At 41.0% G+C, this 21,111-nt stretch overlaps 1 protein-coding gene across 1 annotated transcript in view; it reads right to left on the bottom strand.

Annotated features, from left to right (window-relative positions):
- COL24A1 (collagen type XXIV alpha 1 chain) overlaps positions 1-21,111 on the bottom strand; it is a 441,974-nt gene that overhangs the window by 357,960 nt on the left and 62,903 nt on the right. The window contains exons 4-6 of the mRNA XM_081490017.1: positions 10,640-10,715; positions 10,420-10,533; positions 10,071-10,201 (exon numbers count right to left, since the gene is read on the bottom strand). Of these exons, the coding sequence (XP_081346143.1) occupies positions 10,071-10,126 (56 nt within the window). The 5' untranslated portion in view covers positions 10,127-10,201; positions 10,420-10,533; positions 10,640-10,715. The remainder of the gene's footprint in view (positions 1-10,070; positions 10,202-10,419; positions 10,534-10,639; positions 10,716-21,111) is intronic.

Below are 21,111 nucleotides of genomic sequence, written 5' to 3'. Positions count from 1 at the left end.
CCATTTATAGGGCAGGCTCATCAGTTACCAGGGAAACCGGGGGCAGGGGCAAACAGGTAGGCAGTTACCAATTAAGTCCTACAATTAGGAAGACTGGATAATCATGTGAGTGAAGCAGGACCTGGTGGAGCAGAGGACATACAGAAAGCAAGAGAATCGCCATCTTGAATGGCCTAACCATACAACTAAGGAAGAACAGGAAAAATTTAAGTTCCTCACCAGGTGTTCAAGGTCCTTATCATTCAGCTCCAACCTCCTCTTTCTTTTTTTTTTAAAGCAATAAATAGGGACCAATTACATCTGACATCCCAAAGCTCCAGCCACACCATGTTTTTCTCTATTCTATGGACAAACTTTGTTAAGTGCCTGAAAAGATCTCTCAGTCTCCACATATCAGAATCTTAAGTATCATCAAAGCCTAATGTGAACACCTGCTCCACGAATTTTCCCATCATCCCTAGAGAGGACTGCATCTTTTCCTCCCCTTTGTACTCTTGATGCTTTAATTATAACTTTTTTATAGCCTATATGTGCTGTATCTTTTATGATTAATTAGTAATAAATATCTGAGAAAGTAACAGGTCTTCACCTTTTGTCATTTTCTTACATAAAATTGACACAATAGATATTTTAAAACAGGAACAGAGTAATAGTAAGATCTCTCAATGACTGAGGAATTTAGTTCTTCCCTATGAACCTAATTCTTCTAACAGTTAGGAAAAGTTAAGTAAAATAAGGGCACTTTTAGTTCGATGTCCAAAGAGAGAAAGAAGAATTTTTTAAAAAATCTTCTGTGGTAGGGTAAATGGAAAGCTTCTTCTTTTTCATTTTAACTGATTTTCTCATCTTTGAAGTGAAAATACAGAGAAGAGATCAAACCTAACTGATACAATCAGTTTGATAAAGAGCCCAACTCTATCAATGAGTAAAATGATGTTTAATGAATCCAAGCTTTCTGGGAAATGTCTAGTTAAGTTGCACTTGTTTATTTCTTTGCTTTGCACTTTCCCCCAATGATTTCACACTTTTAATACATTTACTTAATAAAGAAAAAACATCACATTTCCACATTAGCAAATGATAGAGTTCTCAAGGGTAGCAGTGTGTTTCGCGCTTCTGCCTTGTTGTGCTGTGCTTACTGTGCTAGACGTGCTGGAGCCCTTAAATAAGTTAAAACTAAAACTGTATTAAGTTGTTGCAGAGAAAACAACATGGTTAATAAGAAAATAACAATAGACTAGGAGTCAAAAAAAGAACGTGGGGAAAACCACTGGACCATTCAGGTAAGACCTAAACCAAATCCCTTATGACTACACAGTGGAAGTGAGAAATAGATTTAAGGGAATAGATCTGATAGACAGGGTGCCTGATGATCTATGAATGGAGATAAGTGACATTGTACAGGAGACAGGGATCAAGACCATCGCCAAGAAAAAGAAATGCAAAAGAGCAAAATGGCTGTCTGAGGAGGCCTTACAAATAGCTGTGAAAAGAAGAGAAGTGAAAAACAAAGGAGAAAAGGAAAGATATTCCCATCTGAATGCAGAGTTCCCAAGAATAGCAAGGAGACATAAGAAAGCCTTCCTCAGCGATCAGTGCAAAGAAATAAAGGAAAACAACAGATTGGGAAAGACTAGAGATCTCTTCAAGAAAATTAGAGATACCAAAGGAATATTTCATGCAAAGATAGGCTCGATAAAGGACAGAAATGGTATGGACCTAACGGAAGCAGAAGATATTAAGAAGAGGTGGCAAGAATACACAGAAGAACTGTACAAAAAAGATCTTCATGACCCAGATAACCACGATGGTGTGATCACTCACCTAGAGCCAGACGTCCTGGAATGTGAAGTGGGCCTGAGGAAGTATTACTACCAACAAAGCTAGTGGAGGTGATGGAATTCCAGTTGAGTTATTTCAAATCCTAAAAGATGACGCTGTGAAAGTGCTGCACTCAATGTGCCAGCAAATTTGGAGAACTCAGCAGTGGCCACAGGACTGGAAAAGTCAGTTTTCATTCCAATCCCAAAGAAAGGCAGTGCCAAAGAATGCTCAAACTACCACACAATTGCACTCATCTTACACGCTAGTAAAGTAATGCTTAAAATTCTCCAAGCCAGGCTTCAGCAATATGTGAACCGTGAACTTCCAGATGTTCAAGCTGGTTTTAGAAAAGGCAGAGGACCAGAGATCAAATTGCCAACGTTCTCTGGATCATCAAAAAAGCAAGAGAGTTCCAGAAAAACATCTATTTCTGCTTTATTGACCTTGCCAAAGACTTTGTGGGGATCACAGTAAACTGTGGAAAATTCTGAAAGAGATGGGAATACCAGACCACCTGACCTGCCTCTGGAGAAACCTGTATGCAGGTCAGGAAGCAACAGTTAGAACTGCACATGGAACAAAGGACTGGTTCCAAATTGGAAATGGAGTACATCAAGGCTGTATATTGTCACCCTGCTTATTTAACTTATATGCAGAGTACATCATGAGAAAAGCTGGGCTGGAGGAAGCACAAGCTGGAATCAAGATGGCTGTGAGAAATATCAGTAACCTCAGATATGCAGATGACACCACCCTTATGGCAGAAAGTGAAGAACTAAAGAGCCTCTTGATGAAAGTGAAAGAGGAGAGTGAAAAAGTTGGCTTAAAGCTCAACATTCAGAAAACTAAGATCATAGCATCCGTCCCATCACTTCATGGGAAATAGATGGGGAAACAGTGGAAACAGTGTCAGGCTTTATTTTTAGGCACTCCAAGATCACTGCAGATGGTGACTGCAGCCATGAAATTAAAAGATGCTTACTCCTTGGAAGGAAAGTTATGACCAACCTAGACAGCATATTAAAAAGCAGAGACATCACTTTGTCAACAAAGGTCCATCTAGTCAAGGCTATGGTTTTTCCAGTAGTCATGTATGGATGTGAGAGTTGGACTATAAAGAAAGCTGAGCGCTGAAGAATTGATGCTTTTGAACTGTGGTGTTAGAGAACACTCTTGAGAGTCCCTTGGACTGCAAGGAGATCCAATCAATCCATCCTAAAGGAGATCAGTCCTGGGTGTTCATTGGAAGGACTGATGTTGAAGCTGAAACTCCAATATTTAGGCCACCTGATGTGAAGAGCTGACTCATTTGAAAAGACCCTGATGTTGGGAAAGATTGAAGGCAGGAGGAGAAGGGGACAACAGAGGATGAGATGGTTGGATGGCATCACAGACTAAATGGACATGAGTTTGGGTAAACTCCGGGAGTTAGTGATGGACAGGGAGGCTTGGTGTGCTGCGGTTCATGGGGTCGCAAAGAGTTGGACACAACTGAGCAACTGAACTGAACTGAGGAGTCAAAAGATTAGTCCTAGATCTATTTCAAAATCATTGTGTGAGCTTGGGTAGGTTATTTCAAGGTTTTGAGTCTTAGCTGACTCATCTCTTATGTGATGACAATATAAATTTTATAATTTAAATTCCAAATATAAAAGCCTAAAATTTATATGTATGGTAGACTCCCATTAATATACTGGCATTAGAAGACAAAGATCAAGTTACAGTTTTAGCAAAATGTTCTATAAATCATCATATACAAAGGGCACGTTGTTTAACCACAACTGGGAAAAGGCCCTCTTACAGTCCTGGCCAATTCTTTTTTTAATTAAGTAATCTAAAATAGTCTACTAAGTTTGCTAAATTGTTCATATATTTAGTTAACCCTAACAAATTCTCCCATTCTTTTTTTCTTTTTGTTAAGGTTATGTAAATATCTCCTGGAGGAGGAAATAGCAACTCACACCAGTAATCTTGCCTGGAATATCCCATGGACAGAGGAGCCTGGTGGGCTAGTACATGGGGTTGCAAAGGAGTCAGAGATGACTGAGCAACACAACAACAAGAACAAAAAGTCTAGTTAGTATATTAAACATGAATATTTTTCAAATATTCAAATCTTGCCTGTTTTTGTTCACTTTTTTTATGTGTGGACCAAGAGTCATTAATGTAAAGTAACAGAAGTACATATTACTTACACATTTAATAAAATCAGACTAGGTCTGAAAAATATTAACAGTATAGTAGGAGACATTCAATTAATGTTCAGAAAATATAATCCATAAGATTAATATTGGAGGATATCTAACAAAATGTGAAACACTCTGTGTGTCTGGTCTGCTAGCCACATTTTCAGTTTGACATAAGCCACAGTCAAAACATAACCAGACATGTGAAGGGTGAAGTCCTAGAGGAGATCAAGCAGAAAATAGATATCCAAAGACCATACTCAATATTTAAGGAACTAATATCCACCCCCAGGCATCTTCCCTAAATAATTCTTAGTTTTATGATATATGTCTTCAAGCTACTGATGGTCATTTCTACACAGGTTCAATTTGTGAATAAGGAACTTTTATAAAAAGTGAATTGGAGATTTTCATTTAAACCAATTGGAAAAAGTAAACTAATCTGAAAAACACACACATGTAATATACATCAAGAATTTCAACAATTTCCATCACAGTACATTTACAAGGCAAAAAATTCTCTAAGTCATGACAGCTTTACAGATTTTGCTCTTTACTAGCTGCTAAGATCCATAAATAGTAAAATTTCTATCCTTTGTTCCCAAAGTAACTGAAAAACAGTTCTTATCCCAGCAGTGGGGATAAAGTTAGATGATTCAGGGAATAAAATATTGTCAGTAACTTACATAAAATGAATTCAACTCAACAGGTACTTGTATACCTAACCTAGTGTGAAAAATACTAGAACTTTTGGTTAAATTCCAAACATACTGGCAACTTATGAAATAGAAAGGAGATAAATGCTTAAGGACTTCAAGTGATCAAAATACCTAGAGTCCAGTCAGTAGCAGGGAAGAAATATACATCTATATATAGTCTCTCCTTGAAATACCACGGAGATTGTTAAACTGATTACTCCCTAGAAAAGTTTCTGGCACACACTACTGTTACACAATTGCACTCATCACACACACTAGCAAAGTAATGCTCAAAATTCTCCAAGTTAGGCTTCAACAGTATGTGAACCGAGAACTTCCAGATGTTTAAGCTGGATTTAGAAAAGGCAGAGGAACCAGAGATCAAATTGCCAGCATCCGTTGGATCATAGAAAAAGCAAGAGAATTCCAAAAAAAACATCTACTTTTCCTTTATTGACTATGCAAAGCCTTTGACTGTGTGGATCACAACAAACTATGGAAAATTCTTCAAGAGATGGGAATACCAAACCCATCTCTGAGACATCCTGAGACATCTGCATGCAGGTCAAGAAGCAACAGTTAGAACCAGACATGGAACAACGGACTGGTTCCAAATTGGGAAAGGAGTACATCAAGGCTGTATACTGTCACCCTGCTTATTTAACTTATATGCAGAGTGAAAAGTGAAAGTCACTCAGTCATGTCTGACTCTTTGCTGACTATACAGTCCATGGAATTCTCCAGGCCAGAATACAGGAGAGGGTAGCCTTTTGTTTCTCCAGGGGATCTTCCCATCACAGGGATCAAACTCAGGTCTCCCACATTGCAGGCGAATTCTTTACCAGCTGAGCCACAGAGTACATCATGTGAAATGCTGGGCTGCAAGAAGTGCAAGCTGGAAAAAAGATTTCCAGGAGAAATACGAATAACCTCAGCTGTGCATATGATACCACCTTTATGGCAGAAAGTGAAGAGGAACTAAAGAGCCTCTTAATGAAAGAGGAGAGTGAAAAAGCTGGCTTAAAACTCAACATTCAAAAAACTAAGATCACAGCATCCAATCCCATCACTTCAGGCAAACAGATGGGGAAATAATGGAAACAGTGACAGTCATTTTTTTCATGGGCTCCAAAATCACTGCAGATGGTAACTGCAGCCATGAAATTAAAAGATGCTTGCTCCTTGGAAGAAAAGCTATGACAAACCTAGACAGCATATTAAAAAGCAGAGACATTACTTTGCCAACAAATGTCCATATAGTCAGAGCTGTGGTTTTTCCAGTAGTCATGAATAGATGTGATAGTTGGACCTTAAAGAAAGCTAAGCACTGAAGAATTGATGCTTTTGAACTGTGATGCTGGAGAAGACTCCTGAGAGTCCCTTGGACTGCAAGGAGATCAAATCAGTCCATCCTAAGGGAAATCAGCCCTGAATATTCATTTGAAAGACTGATGCTGAAGCTGAAGCTCCAACACATTGGCCACCTGGTGTGAAGTACTGACTTACTGAAAAAGACCCTGATGCTGGGCAAAACTGAAGGCAGGTGGTAAAGGGGATGACAGAGGATGAGATGGCTGGATGGCATCACTGACTTGATGGACATGAGTTGGAGCAAGCTCTGGGAGTTGGTGATGGACAGGGAAACCTGGTGTGCTGCAGTCCATGGGGTTGCAAAGAGTTGGACACGACTGAGTGACTGAACTGAACTGACACTACTGTTAAGTAAAAGATTTTTAAATGAATGAATGCATCATATCTTCAGTCAATGAGATTATCAAGCTGTCTTGAGTTTCAACCAATATATAACTCCTCTGACATTTTTCACCTGCACAGTGAACCCAAGATCAAGAAGTCAGGTCATCTAACCTCCATTTATTTAGCTAAGAAAATAAAGAGTTTTCATGATGCAGTCTCTGTTTCTTTCTCCAGATTCTGCTCCAACCACTCTGCCCCAAGAATGTGTGTTCCAACCAACTTCATTTCTTCTGGGCCCTTAAATGCACCATGCTGTCTCACCTCTGAGCCTTTTACTGTTCTGTCTGTAAAGTTCCATGCCTTTTCCACTTATGTCTCAGTCTAGATTTCATTTCCTTTGGTTAGCCTTTCCTTCCAGTACTACCCCTCCCTATCTTTCCCAAGACAGTTAGATGTCCTTCTGTATATATCCTTATGTCATTTTTTTTTGCTGGTTTCATTGTTTATACTTGCTTGTTTCATTTTTTTGTTTCCTATATTAACTGGGCACATTGGAAGGGCAGCAATTGTGCTTCTGTCTTGCTCAGTCATTGTATCCCTTCTGCCTAGGATCATGCTAAACACATAGCTAAACTCAGTGAACATTTGCTGAATAAATGAGTAAATGAATGATGAGTGAATGAATGACAGAACGTCAGCCTTTTATGAGAATGAAAATGAATCATCTTCACTTCTCACCCAGAATTACAAACTCTAAAATAAGTCAGAGTTGCAAAGCATGGCAAGAAAACTAGCACAGCTATTCTAGTTCCTATAATACGATTTATCATTCTCCTGCAGCTTCACGGTTTACCAAATACAATGTATAAATAACACTCAAAATTACTTTCTATAAATTACAATTCCTCTTCCTAAGACATCCATTTATTTTAAACACTTATTTGAACACAAAGATAACTAGGCAACTTTAAAAATAGAATTTCATACAAGCTAGGAAATAGACCTTTATACCCCAAACTTTGTTTACACTTTTGTTTATAGAAATCAATGTACCTTTCATTCTTGGTTTTAATTTTTTTTCATTAATTCCACAAATTTACATTAGGAATGCAAATCAAAGTAAAAGCAGCCCTCTGAAATAAAATGTCTGTAAGGATCTAGTTTTAAAACTGTAAATATTTCTGGGTGACTAATCAGAATTGTGATTTTTTTAAAAAACCACCCCTGCTCTTACAAAACATCACCACAAAAGGATGGTGGAAAACTAAAACCTCAGGGGTTACATTAGGCACTTTAAGGTTTAATTCAGTGGCCTGACATTGTCATCAGCTAATCAGCTGCTTTTCCCTAAGTCCCTGTTCCTATGAGGTTGGTAGCATTTAGTTCAAACTGAAGAACTCTGAATTCTTTATGGAAACTGGATTTTTTTCAAGAAACAATTTTCTCAGCTCAATTGGTAACTACCTTTCCCCACTCTGCATGTGTGTGGTTGAAGCTGTGAGGGGTTGCAATCTGATGTAATCTTGAATTACCATCCATTTTCTGCAGCTCACCCTCACTGTGAACTGTCATGGAACAAACTTGATATCACAGGAGTCTGCAAGGCCCCTGGCTGGAGGCTGCTTGGAAAACAGGAGAGAGGAGGACCTTCACACAGGATCCTCTACCCATCTGATGCCTCTCCAGGAAGATTCTTTTCCCCAATTACTCATAGTCTAACTTTTCCTCAGAAGTTCCTCGGTGTAATCCATTCTGTTTGGTTTCTCTGCCTCCCTCCCCCCAATCATCTGGACCCAATTTACAAACCCCAAACTGCTCAAGAATGTATGCAGGACCTTTTCTGGGATCGTCTGGAAGGGAAGAGTAAACCAGACAAGACAGGGGCTAAGAGCTGAAGATCTCCTTTAATCTGCAAGGTGGTCACAACTGCCAAGGGGAATGTTAGGCAGCAACCTGGGCTTCGTGTAGGGGCCAAGGGAAAGCCCTGGGGGTGGGCGCTGGCAGGGAGGGCAAGAAGGGCACATGGATGGAGGGGAACAGGGAGGGCAAGGAGGGCAACGGGTGGAGGGGGACGCTGTAGCGGCGGGACAGGAAGTGGAGGACCTCATCCAATCTCTCAGGGTGGCTCTAGAGCCTCGGAGACCCAAGTTTGATTCTACCATTCTACTCACTCTCGTCCAGCGGTCCTCAGGATCCGCTGCACTCCCTACCTTGCTTTCCAAGGCAGGTCCAAGCAAGGTGCTTTCACCTAGAGAAGTGGTGAGAAACCTGTCTGGAAAACTGATGAGACCTGCGTGAGCCGCTCTGGGTCTGTCCGCCGGCAGGGACTGACCTCTTCTCGGACCCTGGAGGAGAAGTGTCAGGGATCCCGCCCTCCCCCTCGCCCCGGGGGTCCCGGGCACACCCCTGCATGCACGCGCGCGCGCGTGGTGGCTGAGGTTTTGAGCTTTCCCGCTCACTGATTCATTCTGCAGCGGGCGAGTGGGTATGTGCATCCTTGTCAGTGGGGCAGCCGGCTGCCCGCCCAGGCTTCCAGAGGTCGAAGGAGAGAGTGCGCGAGCTCCAGCCAGGCTCCGCTGCCAGCGGCTGGGAAGCACATGTTCATACAAACACTGCCACAAGGCGGTCTTTCTCTGAACTCCGCCTCCGCCTGCCCTTAGCTGGCACCCTCAGTTCTGTCCCCCTGCCCTCCTCCTTCCTACTCTCCCGCGTTGCAGCCTAGTAGCACAGAGCGACCACAGCCGCCTTCGTCCCTCCTTGCCCCTGAGGCCAAAACCAAACTTCAATAACCTACTGACATCTTCCAGGAAGGGCCAGGACAGACAGCCAAGGCCACGCGCCCCCTACCCTCCATCCATGCTCTTCTCCCACTGCCAGTACAATGCCCAAAGAGCAGATAGAGTGCCAGGGAGGGCCAGTGAGATAACTCCCTGGGAGCAGCAGCCCCGGGCAGGGGGGCCCACCCTCCTCCCGCCCCCCCGCCCCGGGGTCCAGTCCGTTCCCCAGTGACACTCCAGTGAGCAGGGGGCAGCCTGCACCCCAGATGGGCAGCACGTTTGTTGGCCTCCTAACGACTAGAGGCAACTACCTCTGTGACTCATGATTCCAGGAGCTCCCTGATGTCCGAGGTTCTGTGGGCACCCTCTCCCCCATTCGGCAACCCTGCTGCATGGTTCAGGCTCCTCGCACAGAGCCCAGGGGGACCGCGAGCACCCCAGCAGTTCCCAGGCTGGATGCCCGAGGAGCACCGAGGGGAAACAAGACCTCAGCCAGGGCCCTGAGGGAGGAGAACAGAAGGAGGGCGCAAAGGCAATGGGAGCTGGAGCCCGGGCGGGAGTCAGAATCCAGCTCCGGGGCTGCAAGAGCTGCTACCACCGGCCTCGGGACGTGAGCCAGCGAGCTGTTCCTCGCGGGCCGAAGGATCTCTTTAGCATAAACTGTCTGAGAGACCCGCTGGCAGGAGGCTTCCTTTCAAGCACGGTATTTTACAAATTGAGAAGACAAGGGGAGGATGCTGCGGCTGTTCGCCGGCTCCCAACTTCAAAAAAAAAAAAAAGAAAAGAAAAAGTGCCAAGTAGCTGGGGCGCAAATTTCCAACCGGCTCAGCGGATCCAGAGGGTGGGGAGAGTGGCCGGTCTAACCCCTGCCCCGCGGGTGGGCTACTTACGATTTTGCCGTGTGGGAGACCTGTCCACGCCTTGTCCTGTGGGCTCCTAAATGCATTTGTATGCATTTGTCCGTACAGCGGGGCGCTAACGGAAAACAGAAGCCAACTCCGAACTGCTAAGTGTGCAGGTACTGTCCACGAAAAAGGAAAAAAAAAAAAATCACATCAAAACGATGCTCTAAAACCTCAACAATAACCAAAAAGGGAGGGGCAGATGGAAGAAGAGCAGAGAAATAGCACCGGCCGGGTAGCCGGCTAGGCTGCCCAGGGCCCCAGCTCCGTAGCGGACAGGCCCGGGGTAGGGGGGGGAGCGCTCCCCTGGGAGGGCGGGCAAGGAGGGACACCTCACTGGCGGGCTGTGGGACGCCTGCAGCGGCGGCAGCTCGGCTGCGAGCGCAGCCCTCGAGTTCACTTGCGGTTCAAAGGCGACTCCGTGACTCCAGTGGAGTCCTCCGCTTTGGGCCTGGGAGGAGAAAGGAGTGGGGGGGAGGGCAGGAGATGAAGTGGGGGAGGAAGTCCTTGGAAACAACCCGCGCTGGAACATTTGTCAGACAAGTACACACACCCACTTCAGAAATCTTGTCCGTGCGAGCTGGCCGGTGGCAACTGCAGGCGCTCGGCGTGGACTGCCGCCGGCTGCTTCCCCTGGAAGAATAGGAGCCCAGCAAATCCGGCGGTGTTAAATTTCATCGCTCCCTGACTTGCAATGACATCACCAAACACAGTGCACACCTCCCCCTCCACCCCGCAACCTTCCCCCTACCACGCGCCTAGCTGGGGCGCCCCAGTCCGCAAGCCCCCGGGCCCTGGGGCGCGCTCGCAGCCACCGGGCACCGCCCAGACACTCCCGCTTCCCACGCATTCCCGGGGCTTGTAGGTGACTAGTATCCTTCCTCCCAAGTATCCGTGTGCAGTTTCCTTTTTCAGCAGTCCCCAATTTGATGTTTTCTCCCATTTGATGTTTTCTCTCTTGCTGTCTCCCACCCCTCTTTTTCTGTCCTCTTCACAAGTTCTAAAATCACGTATAACTCAGTGGAGTCCTTCATTCTCCTCCACTTCTCTTGCCTTCTTTTGCAGCTATGCTTGTGGCCTAAATCATATTACAAACTAACCGCAAATGTTCTCATTAATTCCTTTTCTCACCTTCACTCTTTCAATCGGTCCCCCGTATTACTTTCTACTGATTTTTCTTTCCTGTAATCCACTTTTCTGCCTTCTGCCCTTCTCTCTCTATACAATCATGGACTAATGGTCTGCAGTTAATGCATCAAAAGCACAGGAACACACCACTGCCTTACCAATTTGAATACCTTCTCCAAGGTTTGTGACAAGTTTCTTTTTCGACCTAAGCCCCATTCTCTCAACACCTTTTTCATACTGAGAAGTCTACTTCTAACATTTGCCAAAAAAAAAAAAAATTAAGTTCTGATTTATCTTCCTCATTAATAAGACTGGAAATTTCAGGAGGCTAGGCATCTATTATCTTGCTCATCATTGTATTTTCAGCATCTCAAATACTATTTGGTATGTCTGTTTAATAAATGACTGCTGTATACAGTGAATATCATATCTTGGAGAAATGATATTGTCTATTCTGTACACCTTCCACAGCTAATGACCCTTCCACAAAGGCATCTCACATTACACACACATACAAAGGCTTAGGTGAACATATTAATGATGGAAATGATTGATGTGGCCCTTGGAAATTGCGAGAATTTTTCTTTTAAGAACATAGTTTAATCCATCCTCCTCAATTTTTCAACTTTTTATTTTGAAATGATTTTATATTTACATAAAAGTTGCTTTAAAAGTAAAGAGAATTCCTATATAGGTTTCATCTGACTTCTTCTAATGTTAATATCTTACATAATCATGTATAATTATCAAAAACAGGAAATTAACACCAATACAACTAATCTATAGATCTTACTCAAATTTTGTCAGTTTTCCCAAATGTTCTTTGTTTTGTCCAAGATCTAATCCAGGTTCGTTTAGTTAGTTAATTAAGTAATTAATCAAATCCCTTACGATTATACAGTGGAAGTAACAAAATAGATTCAAAGGATTAAATCTGATAGACAGAGTGCCAGAAGAACTATGGACCGAGGTTGTAACTTTGCATAGGAGACAGTGATAAAAACCATCCCCAAGAAAAAGAAATGTAAAAAGGCAAAATAGTTGCCTGAGGAGGCCTTACAAATAGCTGAGAAAAGAAGAGAAGCAAAGGCAAAGGAGAAAAGGAAAGATATACCCATCTGAATGCAGAGTTCCAAAGAATAACAAGGAGAGATAAAGCCTTCCTAAATGAACAACACAAAGAAATAGAGGAAAACACTAGATTAGAGATCTCGTCAAGAAAATTAGAGATACCAAGGGAACATTTCATGAAAAGATGGGCACAATAAAGGACAGAAATGATGTGGACATAACAGAAGCAGAAGATATTAAGAAGTGGCAAGAATACACAAAATAAATATACAAAAAAGATCTTCATGACTCAGATAACCACAATGGTGTGATCATTCACCTGGAGCCAGACATCTTGGAGTGTGGAGTGTGAAGTCAAGTGGGCCTTAGGAAGCTTCACTATGAACAAAGCTAGTAGAGGTGATGGAATTGCAGCTAAGCTATTTCAAAGCCTAAGGGATGATGCTGTTAAAGTGCTACACTCAATATGCCAGCAAATTTGGAAAACTCAGCAGTGGCCACAGGACTGAAAAACCTGTTTTCATTCCAATCCCAAAGAAGGGTAATGCCAAAGAATGTTGAAACCACCCCACGATTGTACTCATTTCACATATTTCACATGCTAGCAAAGTAATGCTCAACGTTCTCCAAGCTAGGCTTCAACAGTACATGAACTGAGAACTCCCAGATGTTCAAGCTGAATTCAGAAAAGGCAGAGGACCCAGAGATCAAATTGTCAGCATCCCTTAGATCATAGAAAAAGCAAGAGATTTCCAGAAAAACATCTGCTTCTTTGACTACGCTAAAGCCCTTGACCGTGTGGATCACAAAAGACTATGGAAAATTCTTGAAGAGATGGGAATGCCAGACCACCTTACCTGCCTCCTGAGAAACCTGTTTGCAGGTCAAGAAGTAACAGTTAGAACTGGACATGGAACAATGCACTGGTTCCAAATTGAGAAAGGAGTATGTCAAGGCTGTATATTGTCACCCAACTTATTTAACTTATATGCAGAATACATCATGCAAACTGCCAGACTGGATGAAGCACAAGCTGGCATCAAGATTGTAGGGAGAAATATCAATAATCTCGGACATGCAGATGACACCAGTCTTATGACAGAAAGTGAAGAGGAACTAAAGAGCCTCTTGATGAAAGTGAAAGAGGAGAGTGAAAAAGTTTGCTTAAAACTCAACATTCAAAAAACTAAGATCATGGCATCTGGTCCCATCACTTCATAGCATATAGATGGGGAAACAATAGAAACAGTGACAGACTTTATTTTCTTGGGCTTCAAAATCACCACAAATGGTGACTGCAGCCGTGAAATTAAAAGACATTTGCTCCTTGGAAGAAGAGCTATGACAAACCTAGATAGCATATTAAAAAGCAGAGACATTACTTTGTTCAAAGTTCCGTCTAGTCAAAGCTATGGTTTTTCCAGTAGTCATGTATGGATGTGAGTTGGACCATAAAGAAAGCTAAGTGCCAAAGAATTGATGCTTTTAAACTGTAATTGTAATTGGAGAAGACTCTTGAGAGCCCCTTGGACTGCAAGGAGACGCAACCAGTCAATCCTAAAGAAAACCAGTCCTGTATATTCATTGGAAGGATTGATGGCTGAAGCTGAAGCTCCAATACTTTGGCCACCTGATGGGAAGAGTCAACTCATTAGAAAAGACCCTGATGCTGGGAAAGAGTGAAGGCAGGATGAGAAGGGGATGACAGAGGATGAGATGGTTGGATGGCATCACTGACTCAATGGACATGAGTTTAAGCAAGCCTTGGGAGATGAAGGACGGGAAAGTCTGGCATGCTGCATCCATGGGGTCTCAAAGAGTCGGACATGACTGAGCGACTAAACAACAACAATAATTAGTCAACTGAGATATTAAATAAATTGCCATATCTCGTTAGTCTCCTGCCATCTGTGGCATTCCCTGTCTTCTTTCATCTTTCATGATTTTGATACTTTCGAAGAGCACTGGTCAGTGATTTTGTAAATTTCTCCGAATTTGGCTTTGTGTTATGTATTCTCATGATTCAAAGTTTGTATATTCAGCTAAAACACCGCTGCAGTGATATTGTGCCTTTCTCGGGGCATCGTATCAAGCATACATAATGCTGATATATTATATTACTATTTATATTAACTTTGATCACCTAGTCCTTGTGTCACATGACAAATAGCCATTGTAACTAGACCCCTTCCTCACTTTTGTAACAAATAGCCAGAGCTTTCTGGAAACCTCCTAGAAATCCAGTGCCAAGGGAAGATATACATTCTTAACTTTAATAATTTCTACAGTATTCTACAGAGGTTCGTGACATTGTACAGGAGACAGGGATCAAGACAATCCCCATGGAAAAGAAATGCAAAAAAGCAAAATGGCTGTCTGAGGAGGGCTTACAGATAGCTGGGAAGAGAAGAGAAGCGAAAAGCAAAGGAGAAAAGGAAAGATATTCCCATCTGAATGCAGAGTTCCCAAGAATAGCAAGGAGAGATAAGAAAACCTTCCACAGCAATCATTGCAAAGAAATAAAGGAAAACAACAGATTGGGAAAGACTAGAGATCTCTTCAAGAAAATTAGAGATACCAAAGGAACATTTCATGCAAAGATAGGCTCGATAAAGGACAGAAATGGTATGGACCTAATGGAAACAGAAGATATTAAGAAGAGGTGGCAAGAATACACAGAAGAACTGTACAAAAAAGATCTTCACGACCCAGATAATCATGATGGTGTGATCACTCACCTAGAGCCAGACATCCTGGAATGTGAAGTCAAGTGGGCCTTAGAAAGCATCACTACGAACAAAGCTAGTGGAGGTGATGGAATTCCAGTTGAGCTATTTCAAATCCTCAAAGATGATGCTGTGAAAGTGCTGCACTCGATATGTCAGCAAATTTGGAAAACTCAGCAGTGGCCACAGGACTGGAAAAGGTCAGTTTTCGTTCCAATCCCAAAGAAAGACAATGCCAAAGAATGCTCAAACTACCGCACAATTGCACTCATCTCACATGCTAGTAAAGTAATGCTCAAAATTCTCCAAGCCAGCCTTCAGCAATACGTGAACCGTGAACTTCCAGATGTTCAAGCTGGATTCAGAAAAGGCAGAGGAACCAGAGATCAAATTGCCAACATCTGCTGGATCATCAAAAAAACAAGAGAGTTCCAGAAAAACATCTATTTCTGCTTTATTGACTATGCCAAAGCCTTTGACTGTGTGGATCACAATAAACTGTGGGAAATTCTGAAAGAGATGGGAATACCAGACCATCTGACCTGCCTCTTGAGAAACCTGTATGCAGGTCAGGAAGCAACAGTTCGAACTGGACATGGAACAACAGACTGGTTCCAAAAAGGAAAAGGAGTACGTCAAGGCTGTATATTGTCACCCTGCTTATTTAACTTATATGCAGAGTACATCATGAGAAATGCTGGGCTGGAAGAAGCAGAAGCTGGAATCAAGATGGCCGGGAGAAATATCAATAACCTCAGATATGCAGATGACACCACCCTTATGGCAGAAAGTGAAGAGGAACTAAAGAGCCTCTTGATGAAAGTGAAAGAGGAGAGTGAAAAAGTTGGCTTAAAGCTCAACGTTCAGAAAACTAAGATCATGGCACCTGGTCCTATCACTTCATGGTAAATAGATGGGGAAACAGTGGAAACAGTGTCAGACTTTGTTTTTTGGGGCTCCAAAATCACTGCTGATGGTGATTGCAGCCATGAAATTAAAAGACGCTTACTCCTTGGAAGGAAGGTTATGGCCAACCTAGATAGCATATTTAAAAACAGAGACGTTACTTTGCCAACAAAAGTCCGTCTAGTCAAGGCTATGGTTTTTCCAGTGGTCATGTATGGATGTGAGAGTTGGACTATAAAGAAAGCTGAGTGCCACAGAATTGATGCTTTTGAACTGTGGTGTTGGAGAAGACTCTTGAGAGTCCCTTGGACTGCAAGCAGATCCAATCAATCCATCCTAAAGGAGATCAATCCTGGGTGTTCACTGGAAGGACTGATGTTGAAGCTGAAACTCCAATACTTTGGCCACCTCATGCGAAGAGTTGACTCATTGGAAAAGACCCTAATGCTGGGAAGGATGGAGGGCAGGAGGAGAAGGGGACGACAGAGGATGAGATGGTTGGATGGCATCACTGACTCGATGGACATGGATTTGGGTGGACTCCGGGAGTTGGTGATGGACAGAGAGTCCTGGCGTGCTGCAATTCATGGAGTCGCAAAGAGTTGGACACGACTGAGCGACTGAACTGAACTGAACCATTCCTATACTATTTCTATTTTTGACTACTGGTCAAAAATTTGTGTCTCCATTTCCCCTTCAATTATTTAAGGATTAAAAATACTTTTTGTTCACAATGTTGAGTCAATATTTGAATGCTGTATTAAATGGAATTATCATTAAAATGTATCTATGTTTTTTGAGTATAAAAAGAAAATATTTGTTAGTTATAGTTAGTAGAGCTCTTTTCTTGCAGAAACATCCAAAGAGTATGCATACTCTCAAATAGAATATATTTGATCATGGGAGAGGAAGCATTTGCCCAGTAAAAAATAAACAATGTAAAGCTGCAATGATATAGACTTTTTATGGTGAAATAGAATATATTTGATCATGGGAGAGGAAGCATTTGCCCAGTGAAAAATAAACAATGTAAAGCTGCAATGATATAGACTTTTTACGGTGCTGGAGTTTAGCATATTTCTAATTAATCAATATAGTTTAACCAAGACCATCGCATTTTGCTGGGCCTTGAAAAGTCAAGAGGATTTACATAGGTGGAGGAGAGAAAGATAGCATGCTTAGAAACAGAGAGCAGGAGACTAACAGTAACTGGACAAGAGGAAGATATATGAACTATATTTAGGGGAAAGGAGTAGATTCGTCAGCTTGGATTAGAGGTTTGTGCATTTGTAGCAAGGCTGAGGGCAACTATGGAAGTCCCTGAATGCCAGGATATGTTCACTCAGTCATTCAGTAAGCACTTACTGTGTCACCTACTATGTACCAAGAACTCTTCTAGACATTAAATTACATCAGCAAAAAAAGTGCTTGAAAATCCTTCCCCTCATGGAGATTATGTTTTATTATTTAAATTTAATCTATGGGTAATAGAAAACTAATTAAATAATTTTAAACATAAATGATTATGTTTTAAATTCCCATTTTAAGAATACTGATGCTAAGATTGGAAAGAGAGGAAGTTTGGAGGATAAGTTTGGTTTAAGTGTTGAAATAAGCATATCATGAACTATGGTAGGAACAACAGAAAAGCTAAATAAGAGAGAATCATTATTAAAAGAAATCAAGAAGATCTAAAAACTTCTTAGATTGGAAAGGGAGAAGATAAAGATGAAATTTCAAGTCTGAATGATTAAGAAATTATGCCATTGTCCAATGGCAAAAGGAAGACAACTAACTCAATCTGTGACACACTATATTGAGATCTTGGTAGGACCCTGTTTTGGAGCTATCCAGAGATTAATAGTTTTGAGATTAATTCTTTGTCAGTTGCTTCATTTGCTATTATTTTCTCCCATTCTGAAGGCTGTCTTTTCACCTTGCTTATAGTTTCCTTCGTTGTGCAAAAGCTTTTAAGTTTAATTAGGTCCCATTTGTTTATTTTTGCTTTTATTTCCATTACTCTGGGAGGTGGGTCATACAGGATCCTGCTGTGATTTATGTTGGAGAGTGTTTTGCCTATATTTTCCTCTAGGAGTGTTACAGTTTCTGGTCTTACGTTTAGATCTTTAATCCATTTTGAGTTTATTTTTGTGTATGGTGTTAGAAAGTGTTCTAGTTTCATTCTTTTACAAGTGGTTGACCAGTTTTCCCAGCACCACTTGTTAAAGAGATTGTCTTTTCTCCATTGTATATTCTTGCCTCCTCTGTCAAAGATAAGGTGTCCATAGGTATGTGGATTTATCTCTGGGCTTTCTATTTTATTCCATTGATCTATATTTCTGTCTTTGTGCCAGTACCATACTGTCTTGATGGTATTATTCTTTAATCTACAGACCAGTCAAGTTTCACCAGTTTTCCCCCTACACAATAGTAAACCTTTATTTTTCCTGCTTCAATATCACACGTTTCATTTAATTGCATTTAGCCTCCCTTACTATGGAACAGTTCCTTAGTTAGGGTGACCAATTCATCCTAATTTACCCTGGTTTCCGTTTCCTGCTTTTAGCCCTGAAATTGTCATGTCCTGAGAATTCCCCTCAGACCCAGGGAATCTGGCATGGCTGGACACTTCATGACCTTGATACTTTCAAAAACGTTAGGTTGCTCTTTAAATAGAATATTGAGACCTTTGATACATGAGTAATTCTTATAAATTAACAAGAAAAGAGATGAATATAGAAATGTAGAAAAATGGGTAAAGGGAATATGCTAAAGTTGGACCCAAGACACATTAAAATATTTAATGAACTCAATTCAAGTATGTTAAAGTAATTAAGACCCCACTGGGGGAAAAAAAAAACCAATGACAAAGATTTTTAGAAAAGGATAACATACAGTGTTGATGAAGGTAGAGTGAAACTGGTACTTTTATACCAGCTAGAAGATTGTAAATTAGGTAAAGCTAGAGGAAATTTGACAATAAGGATTAAGAACCTTTAAAAACTATATCTTTTGATCAGTAATTTGATTCTAGAAAAATATTCCAAAGAAATAATAATCACATTCGCCCACAAAAACAGATGCACAAGAATGATCATCACAGTATTACCCTATTTCTCAATAAATTATGGTACATTCATATACTGTAATATTATACAATGAAAAAATAATGTTTTGAAAGGTATTTCCTAATGAAAAATTCTTAAATATTTCAAGACAGGATGCAAAAATATATACAATACAAAATATATAGGTGTGCACAGTATGCATTGTATATCTTAGAATAAAGACTGAAGGGAAGTATAGCAGAGGATTAATAGTAGTATAAATAATATCTGGATGGTAAAATCAGTAATGATGAATTAAATTTTGTCCTTCTTTTGTTTTTCTATTTTTCTTTGTTTACAATATGAGTGAGTGAAGTCACTAAGTCGTGTTCGACTCTTTGCAACCCCATGGACTATAGTCTACCAGGCTCCTCCATCCATGGGATTTTCCAGGCAAGAGTACTGGAGTGGGTTGCCATTTCCTTCTCCAGGGGATCTTCCTGACCCAGCGATGGAACCTGGGTCTCCTGCATGGTAGGCAGATACTTTACCGTCTGAGCCACCAGGGGTTATAATAAGCATTATTATTTACACAAATCAGAAAAAAAAGTAATAAAAGTTTCAAGATTGAGGGAGACAGTTGGACTGAGGATGGCTTAAAATAATTAACATTGGAGAACATGCTAGGGAAGAAGCTAAAAGATGAAATGAATGGATTAAAATGAGTTTGTGTAGCTAGAGAAAGGCAGATCCTTAAACTGAGCTGGACTCTAGGATAACCAAACAGGTAGTTAGATACATACTTGCATAGTCATGTCAGGAGAAAACTCTACACTTTAAGTGTAATATTGCAAGTCAGTCTTCAAAAACCTCTTGAGGATTTTCCCTCCATAACATGTAAAAGCAAGTTGGAGCCCTCTACTGGAATGGTCTTCTAGCAAGGGTAGAATTTATATTTGAAATTATAGTCCATGGGGTCGCAAAGAGTCGGACATGACTGAGCGACTTCACTTCACTTTATACATGCTTCTAACCAGAAATAAACAGTGTTTTTCATATTCAGTTCTTTTGAGACCAATTTTCTATTAACTGGGTATTACTTTTCTCAAAATCATGTGGGTATAAAGGGAAACATTATTTTACTGATGAAAAGGATAGGATGAATGGGAGTGGACTACAGAGAATCCACAATTAGGTGAATAGTTGCACAGCAACTGGCAAATGTTTGCATGAGTATCGATGGAATCTGATTTAGAAGGTAACTTGAGAGTGAAGAAGCTGAGGAAAGAACATAGTAGAGGAAAAAATCCAGACCTTTGAATTTTAAATGTAAGGCAAGACATGATATATACTTTTCCTTTAGAACTATTGAATAATAGCTATCATTTGAAAGTATTAAAGGGCCAAATAGAATGCCTTGCTTCTCTTGTGTTTCATTATGTATTTGGTTCTCTTATAATAAGGTTTATTTTCCCCATCAGAGTCGGCACTACAATTTTCTAACAATTCATATCATATATTTAGTGTATCTTACATGAATATTCATACAAAATACTACTTTAACAGAGAATCTAATTTATAGAAACCAGTGACACAATACCATCATCAAAAGTCAGAGAAGAACTGATTGTGAAGAGCTATCTGTCTGCAGCGGCACATTAGAACTCCGACTCATACTTAGGATTCTCTTTCAGCACCTTTAGTTTAAATTCCTCTTACCTTACTAAGAACATTAAAAAAATCAGTATGAATTTTGAATTGTATCTATTTTATCTTTTTCAACAATTTTAAAGTGAATACAGCCCCTATACTTTTTTAAAAAGGCAAAATAAACTAATGGTAAGAGTAATTTTTGAGGTATAGAAATGAAACAGTCTCTTCCATATTGTGAAATTAGATTCTTGCAACAACAGTAGCAACATTATGAAAGATCATAGAAATATTTGTTATTCCAAGGAAGAGGAGGAAAGTTAATTTGCCAGACCAGTCCCCTAAATAACAAATGCCTATGAGGCTTCCCTCGTGGCTCAGTGGTAAAGAATCTGCCGCTGCTGATGCAGGAGATGTGGGATTGATCCCTGGGTGAAGAAGATCCCCTGGAGAAGAAAATGGCAATCCATCCCAGTATTCTTGCCTGAACAATCCCATGGA

Source organism: Giraffa tippelskirchi, chromosome 5, assembly GCF_054371585.1.
Source record: "Giraffa tippelskirchi isolate mGirTip1 chromosome 5, T2T-mGirTip1v1.2.pri, whole genome shotgun sequence".
Classification (NCBI taxonomy): Eukaryota; Metazoa; Chordata; class Mammalia; order Artiodactyla; family Giraffidae; genus Giraffa; species Giraffa tippelskirchi.
The sequence above is the reverse complement of the archived record's forward strand: the minus strand, read 5'-3'. Positions and strand labels throughout refer to the sequence as shown.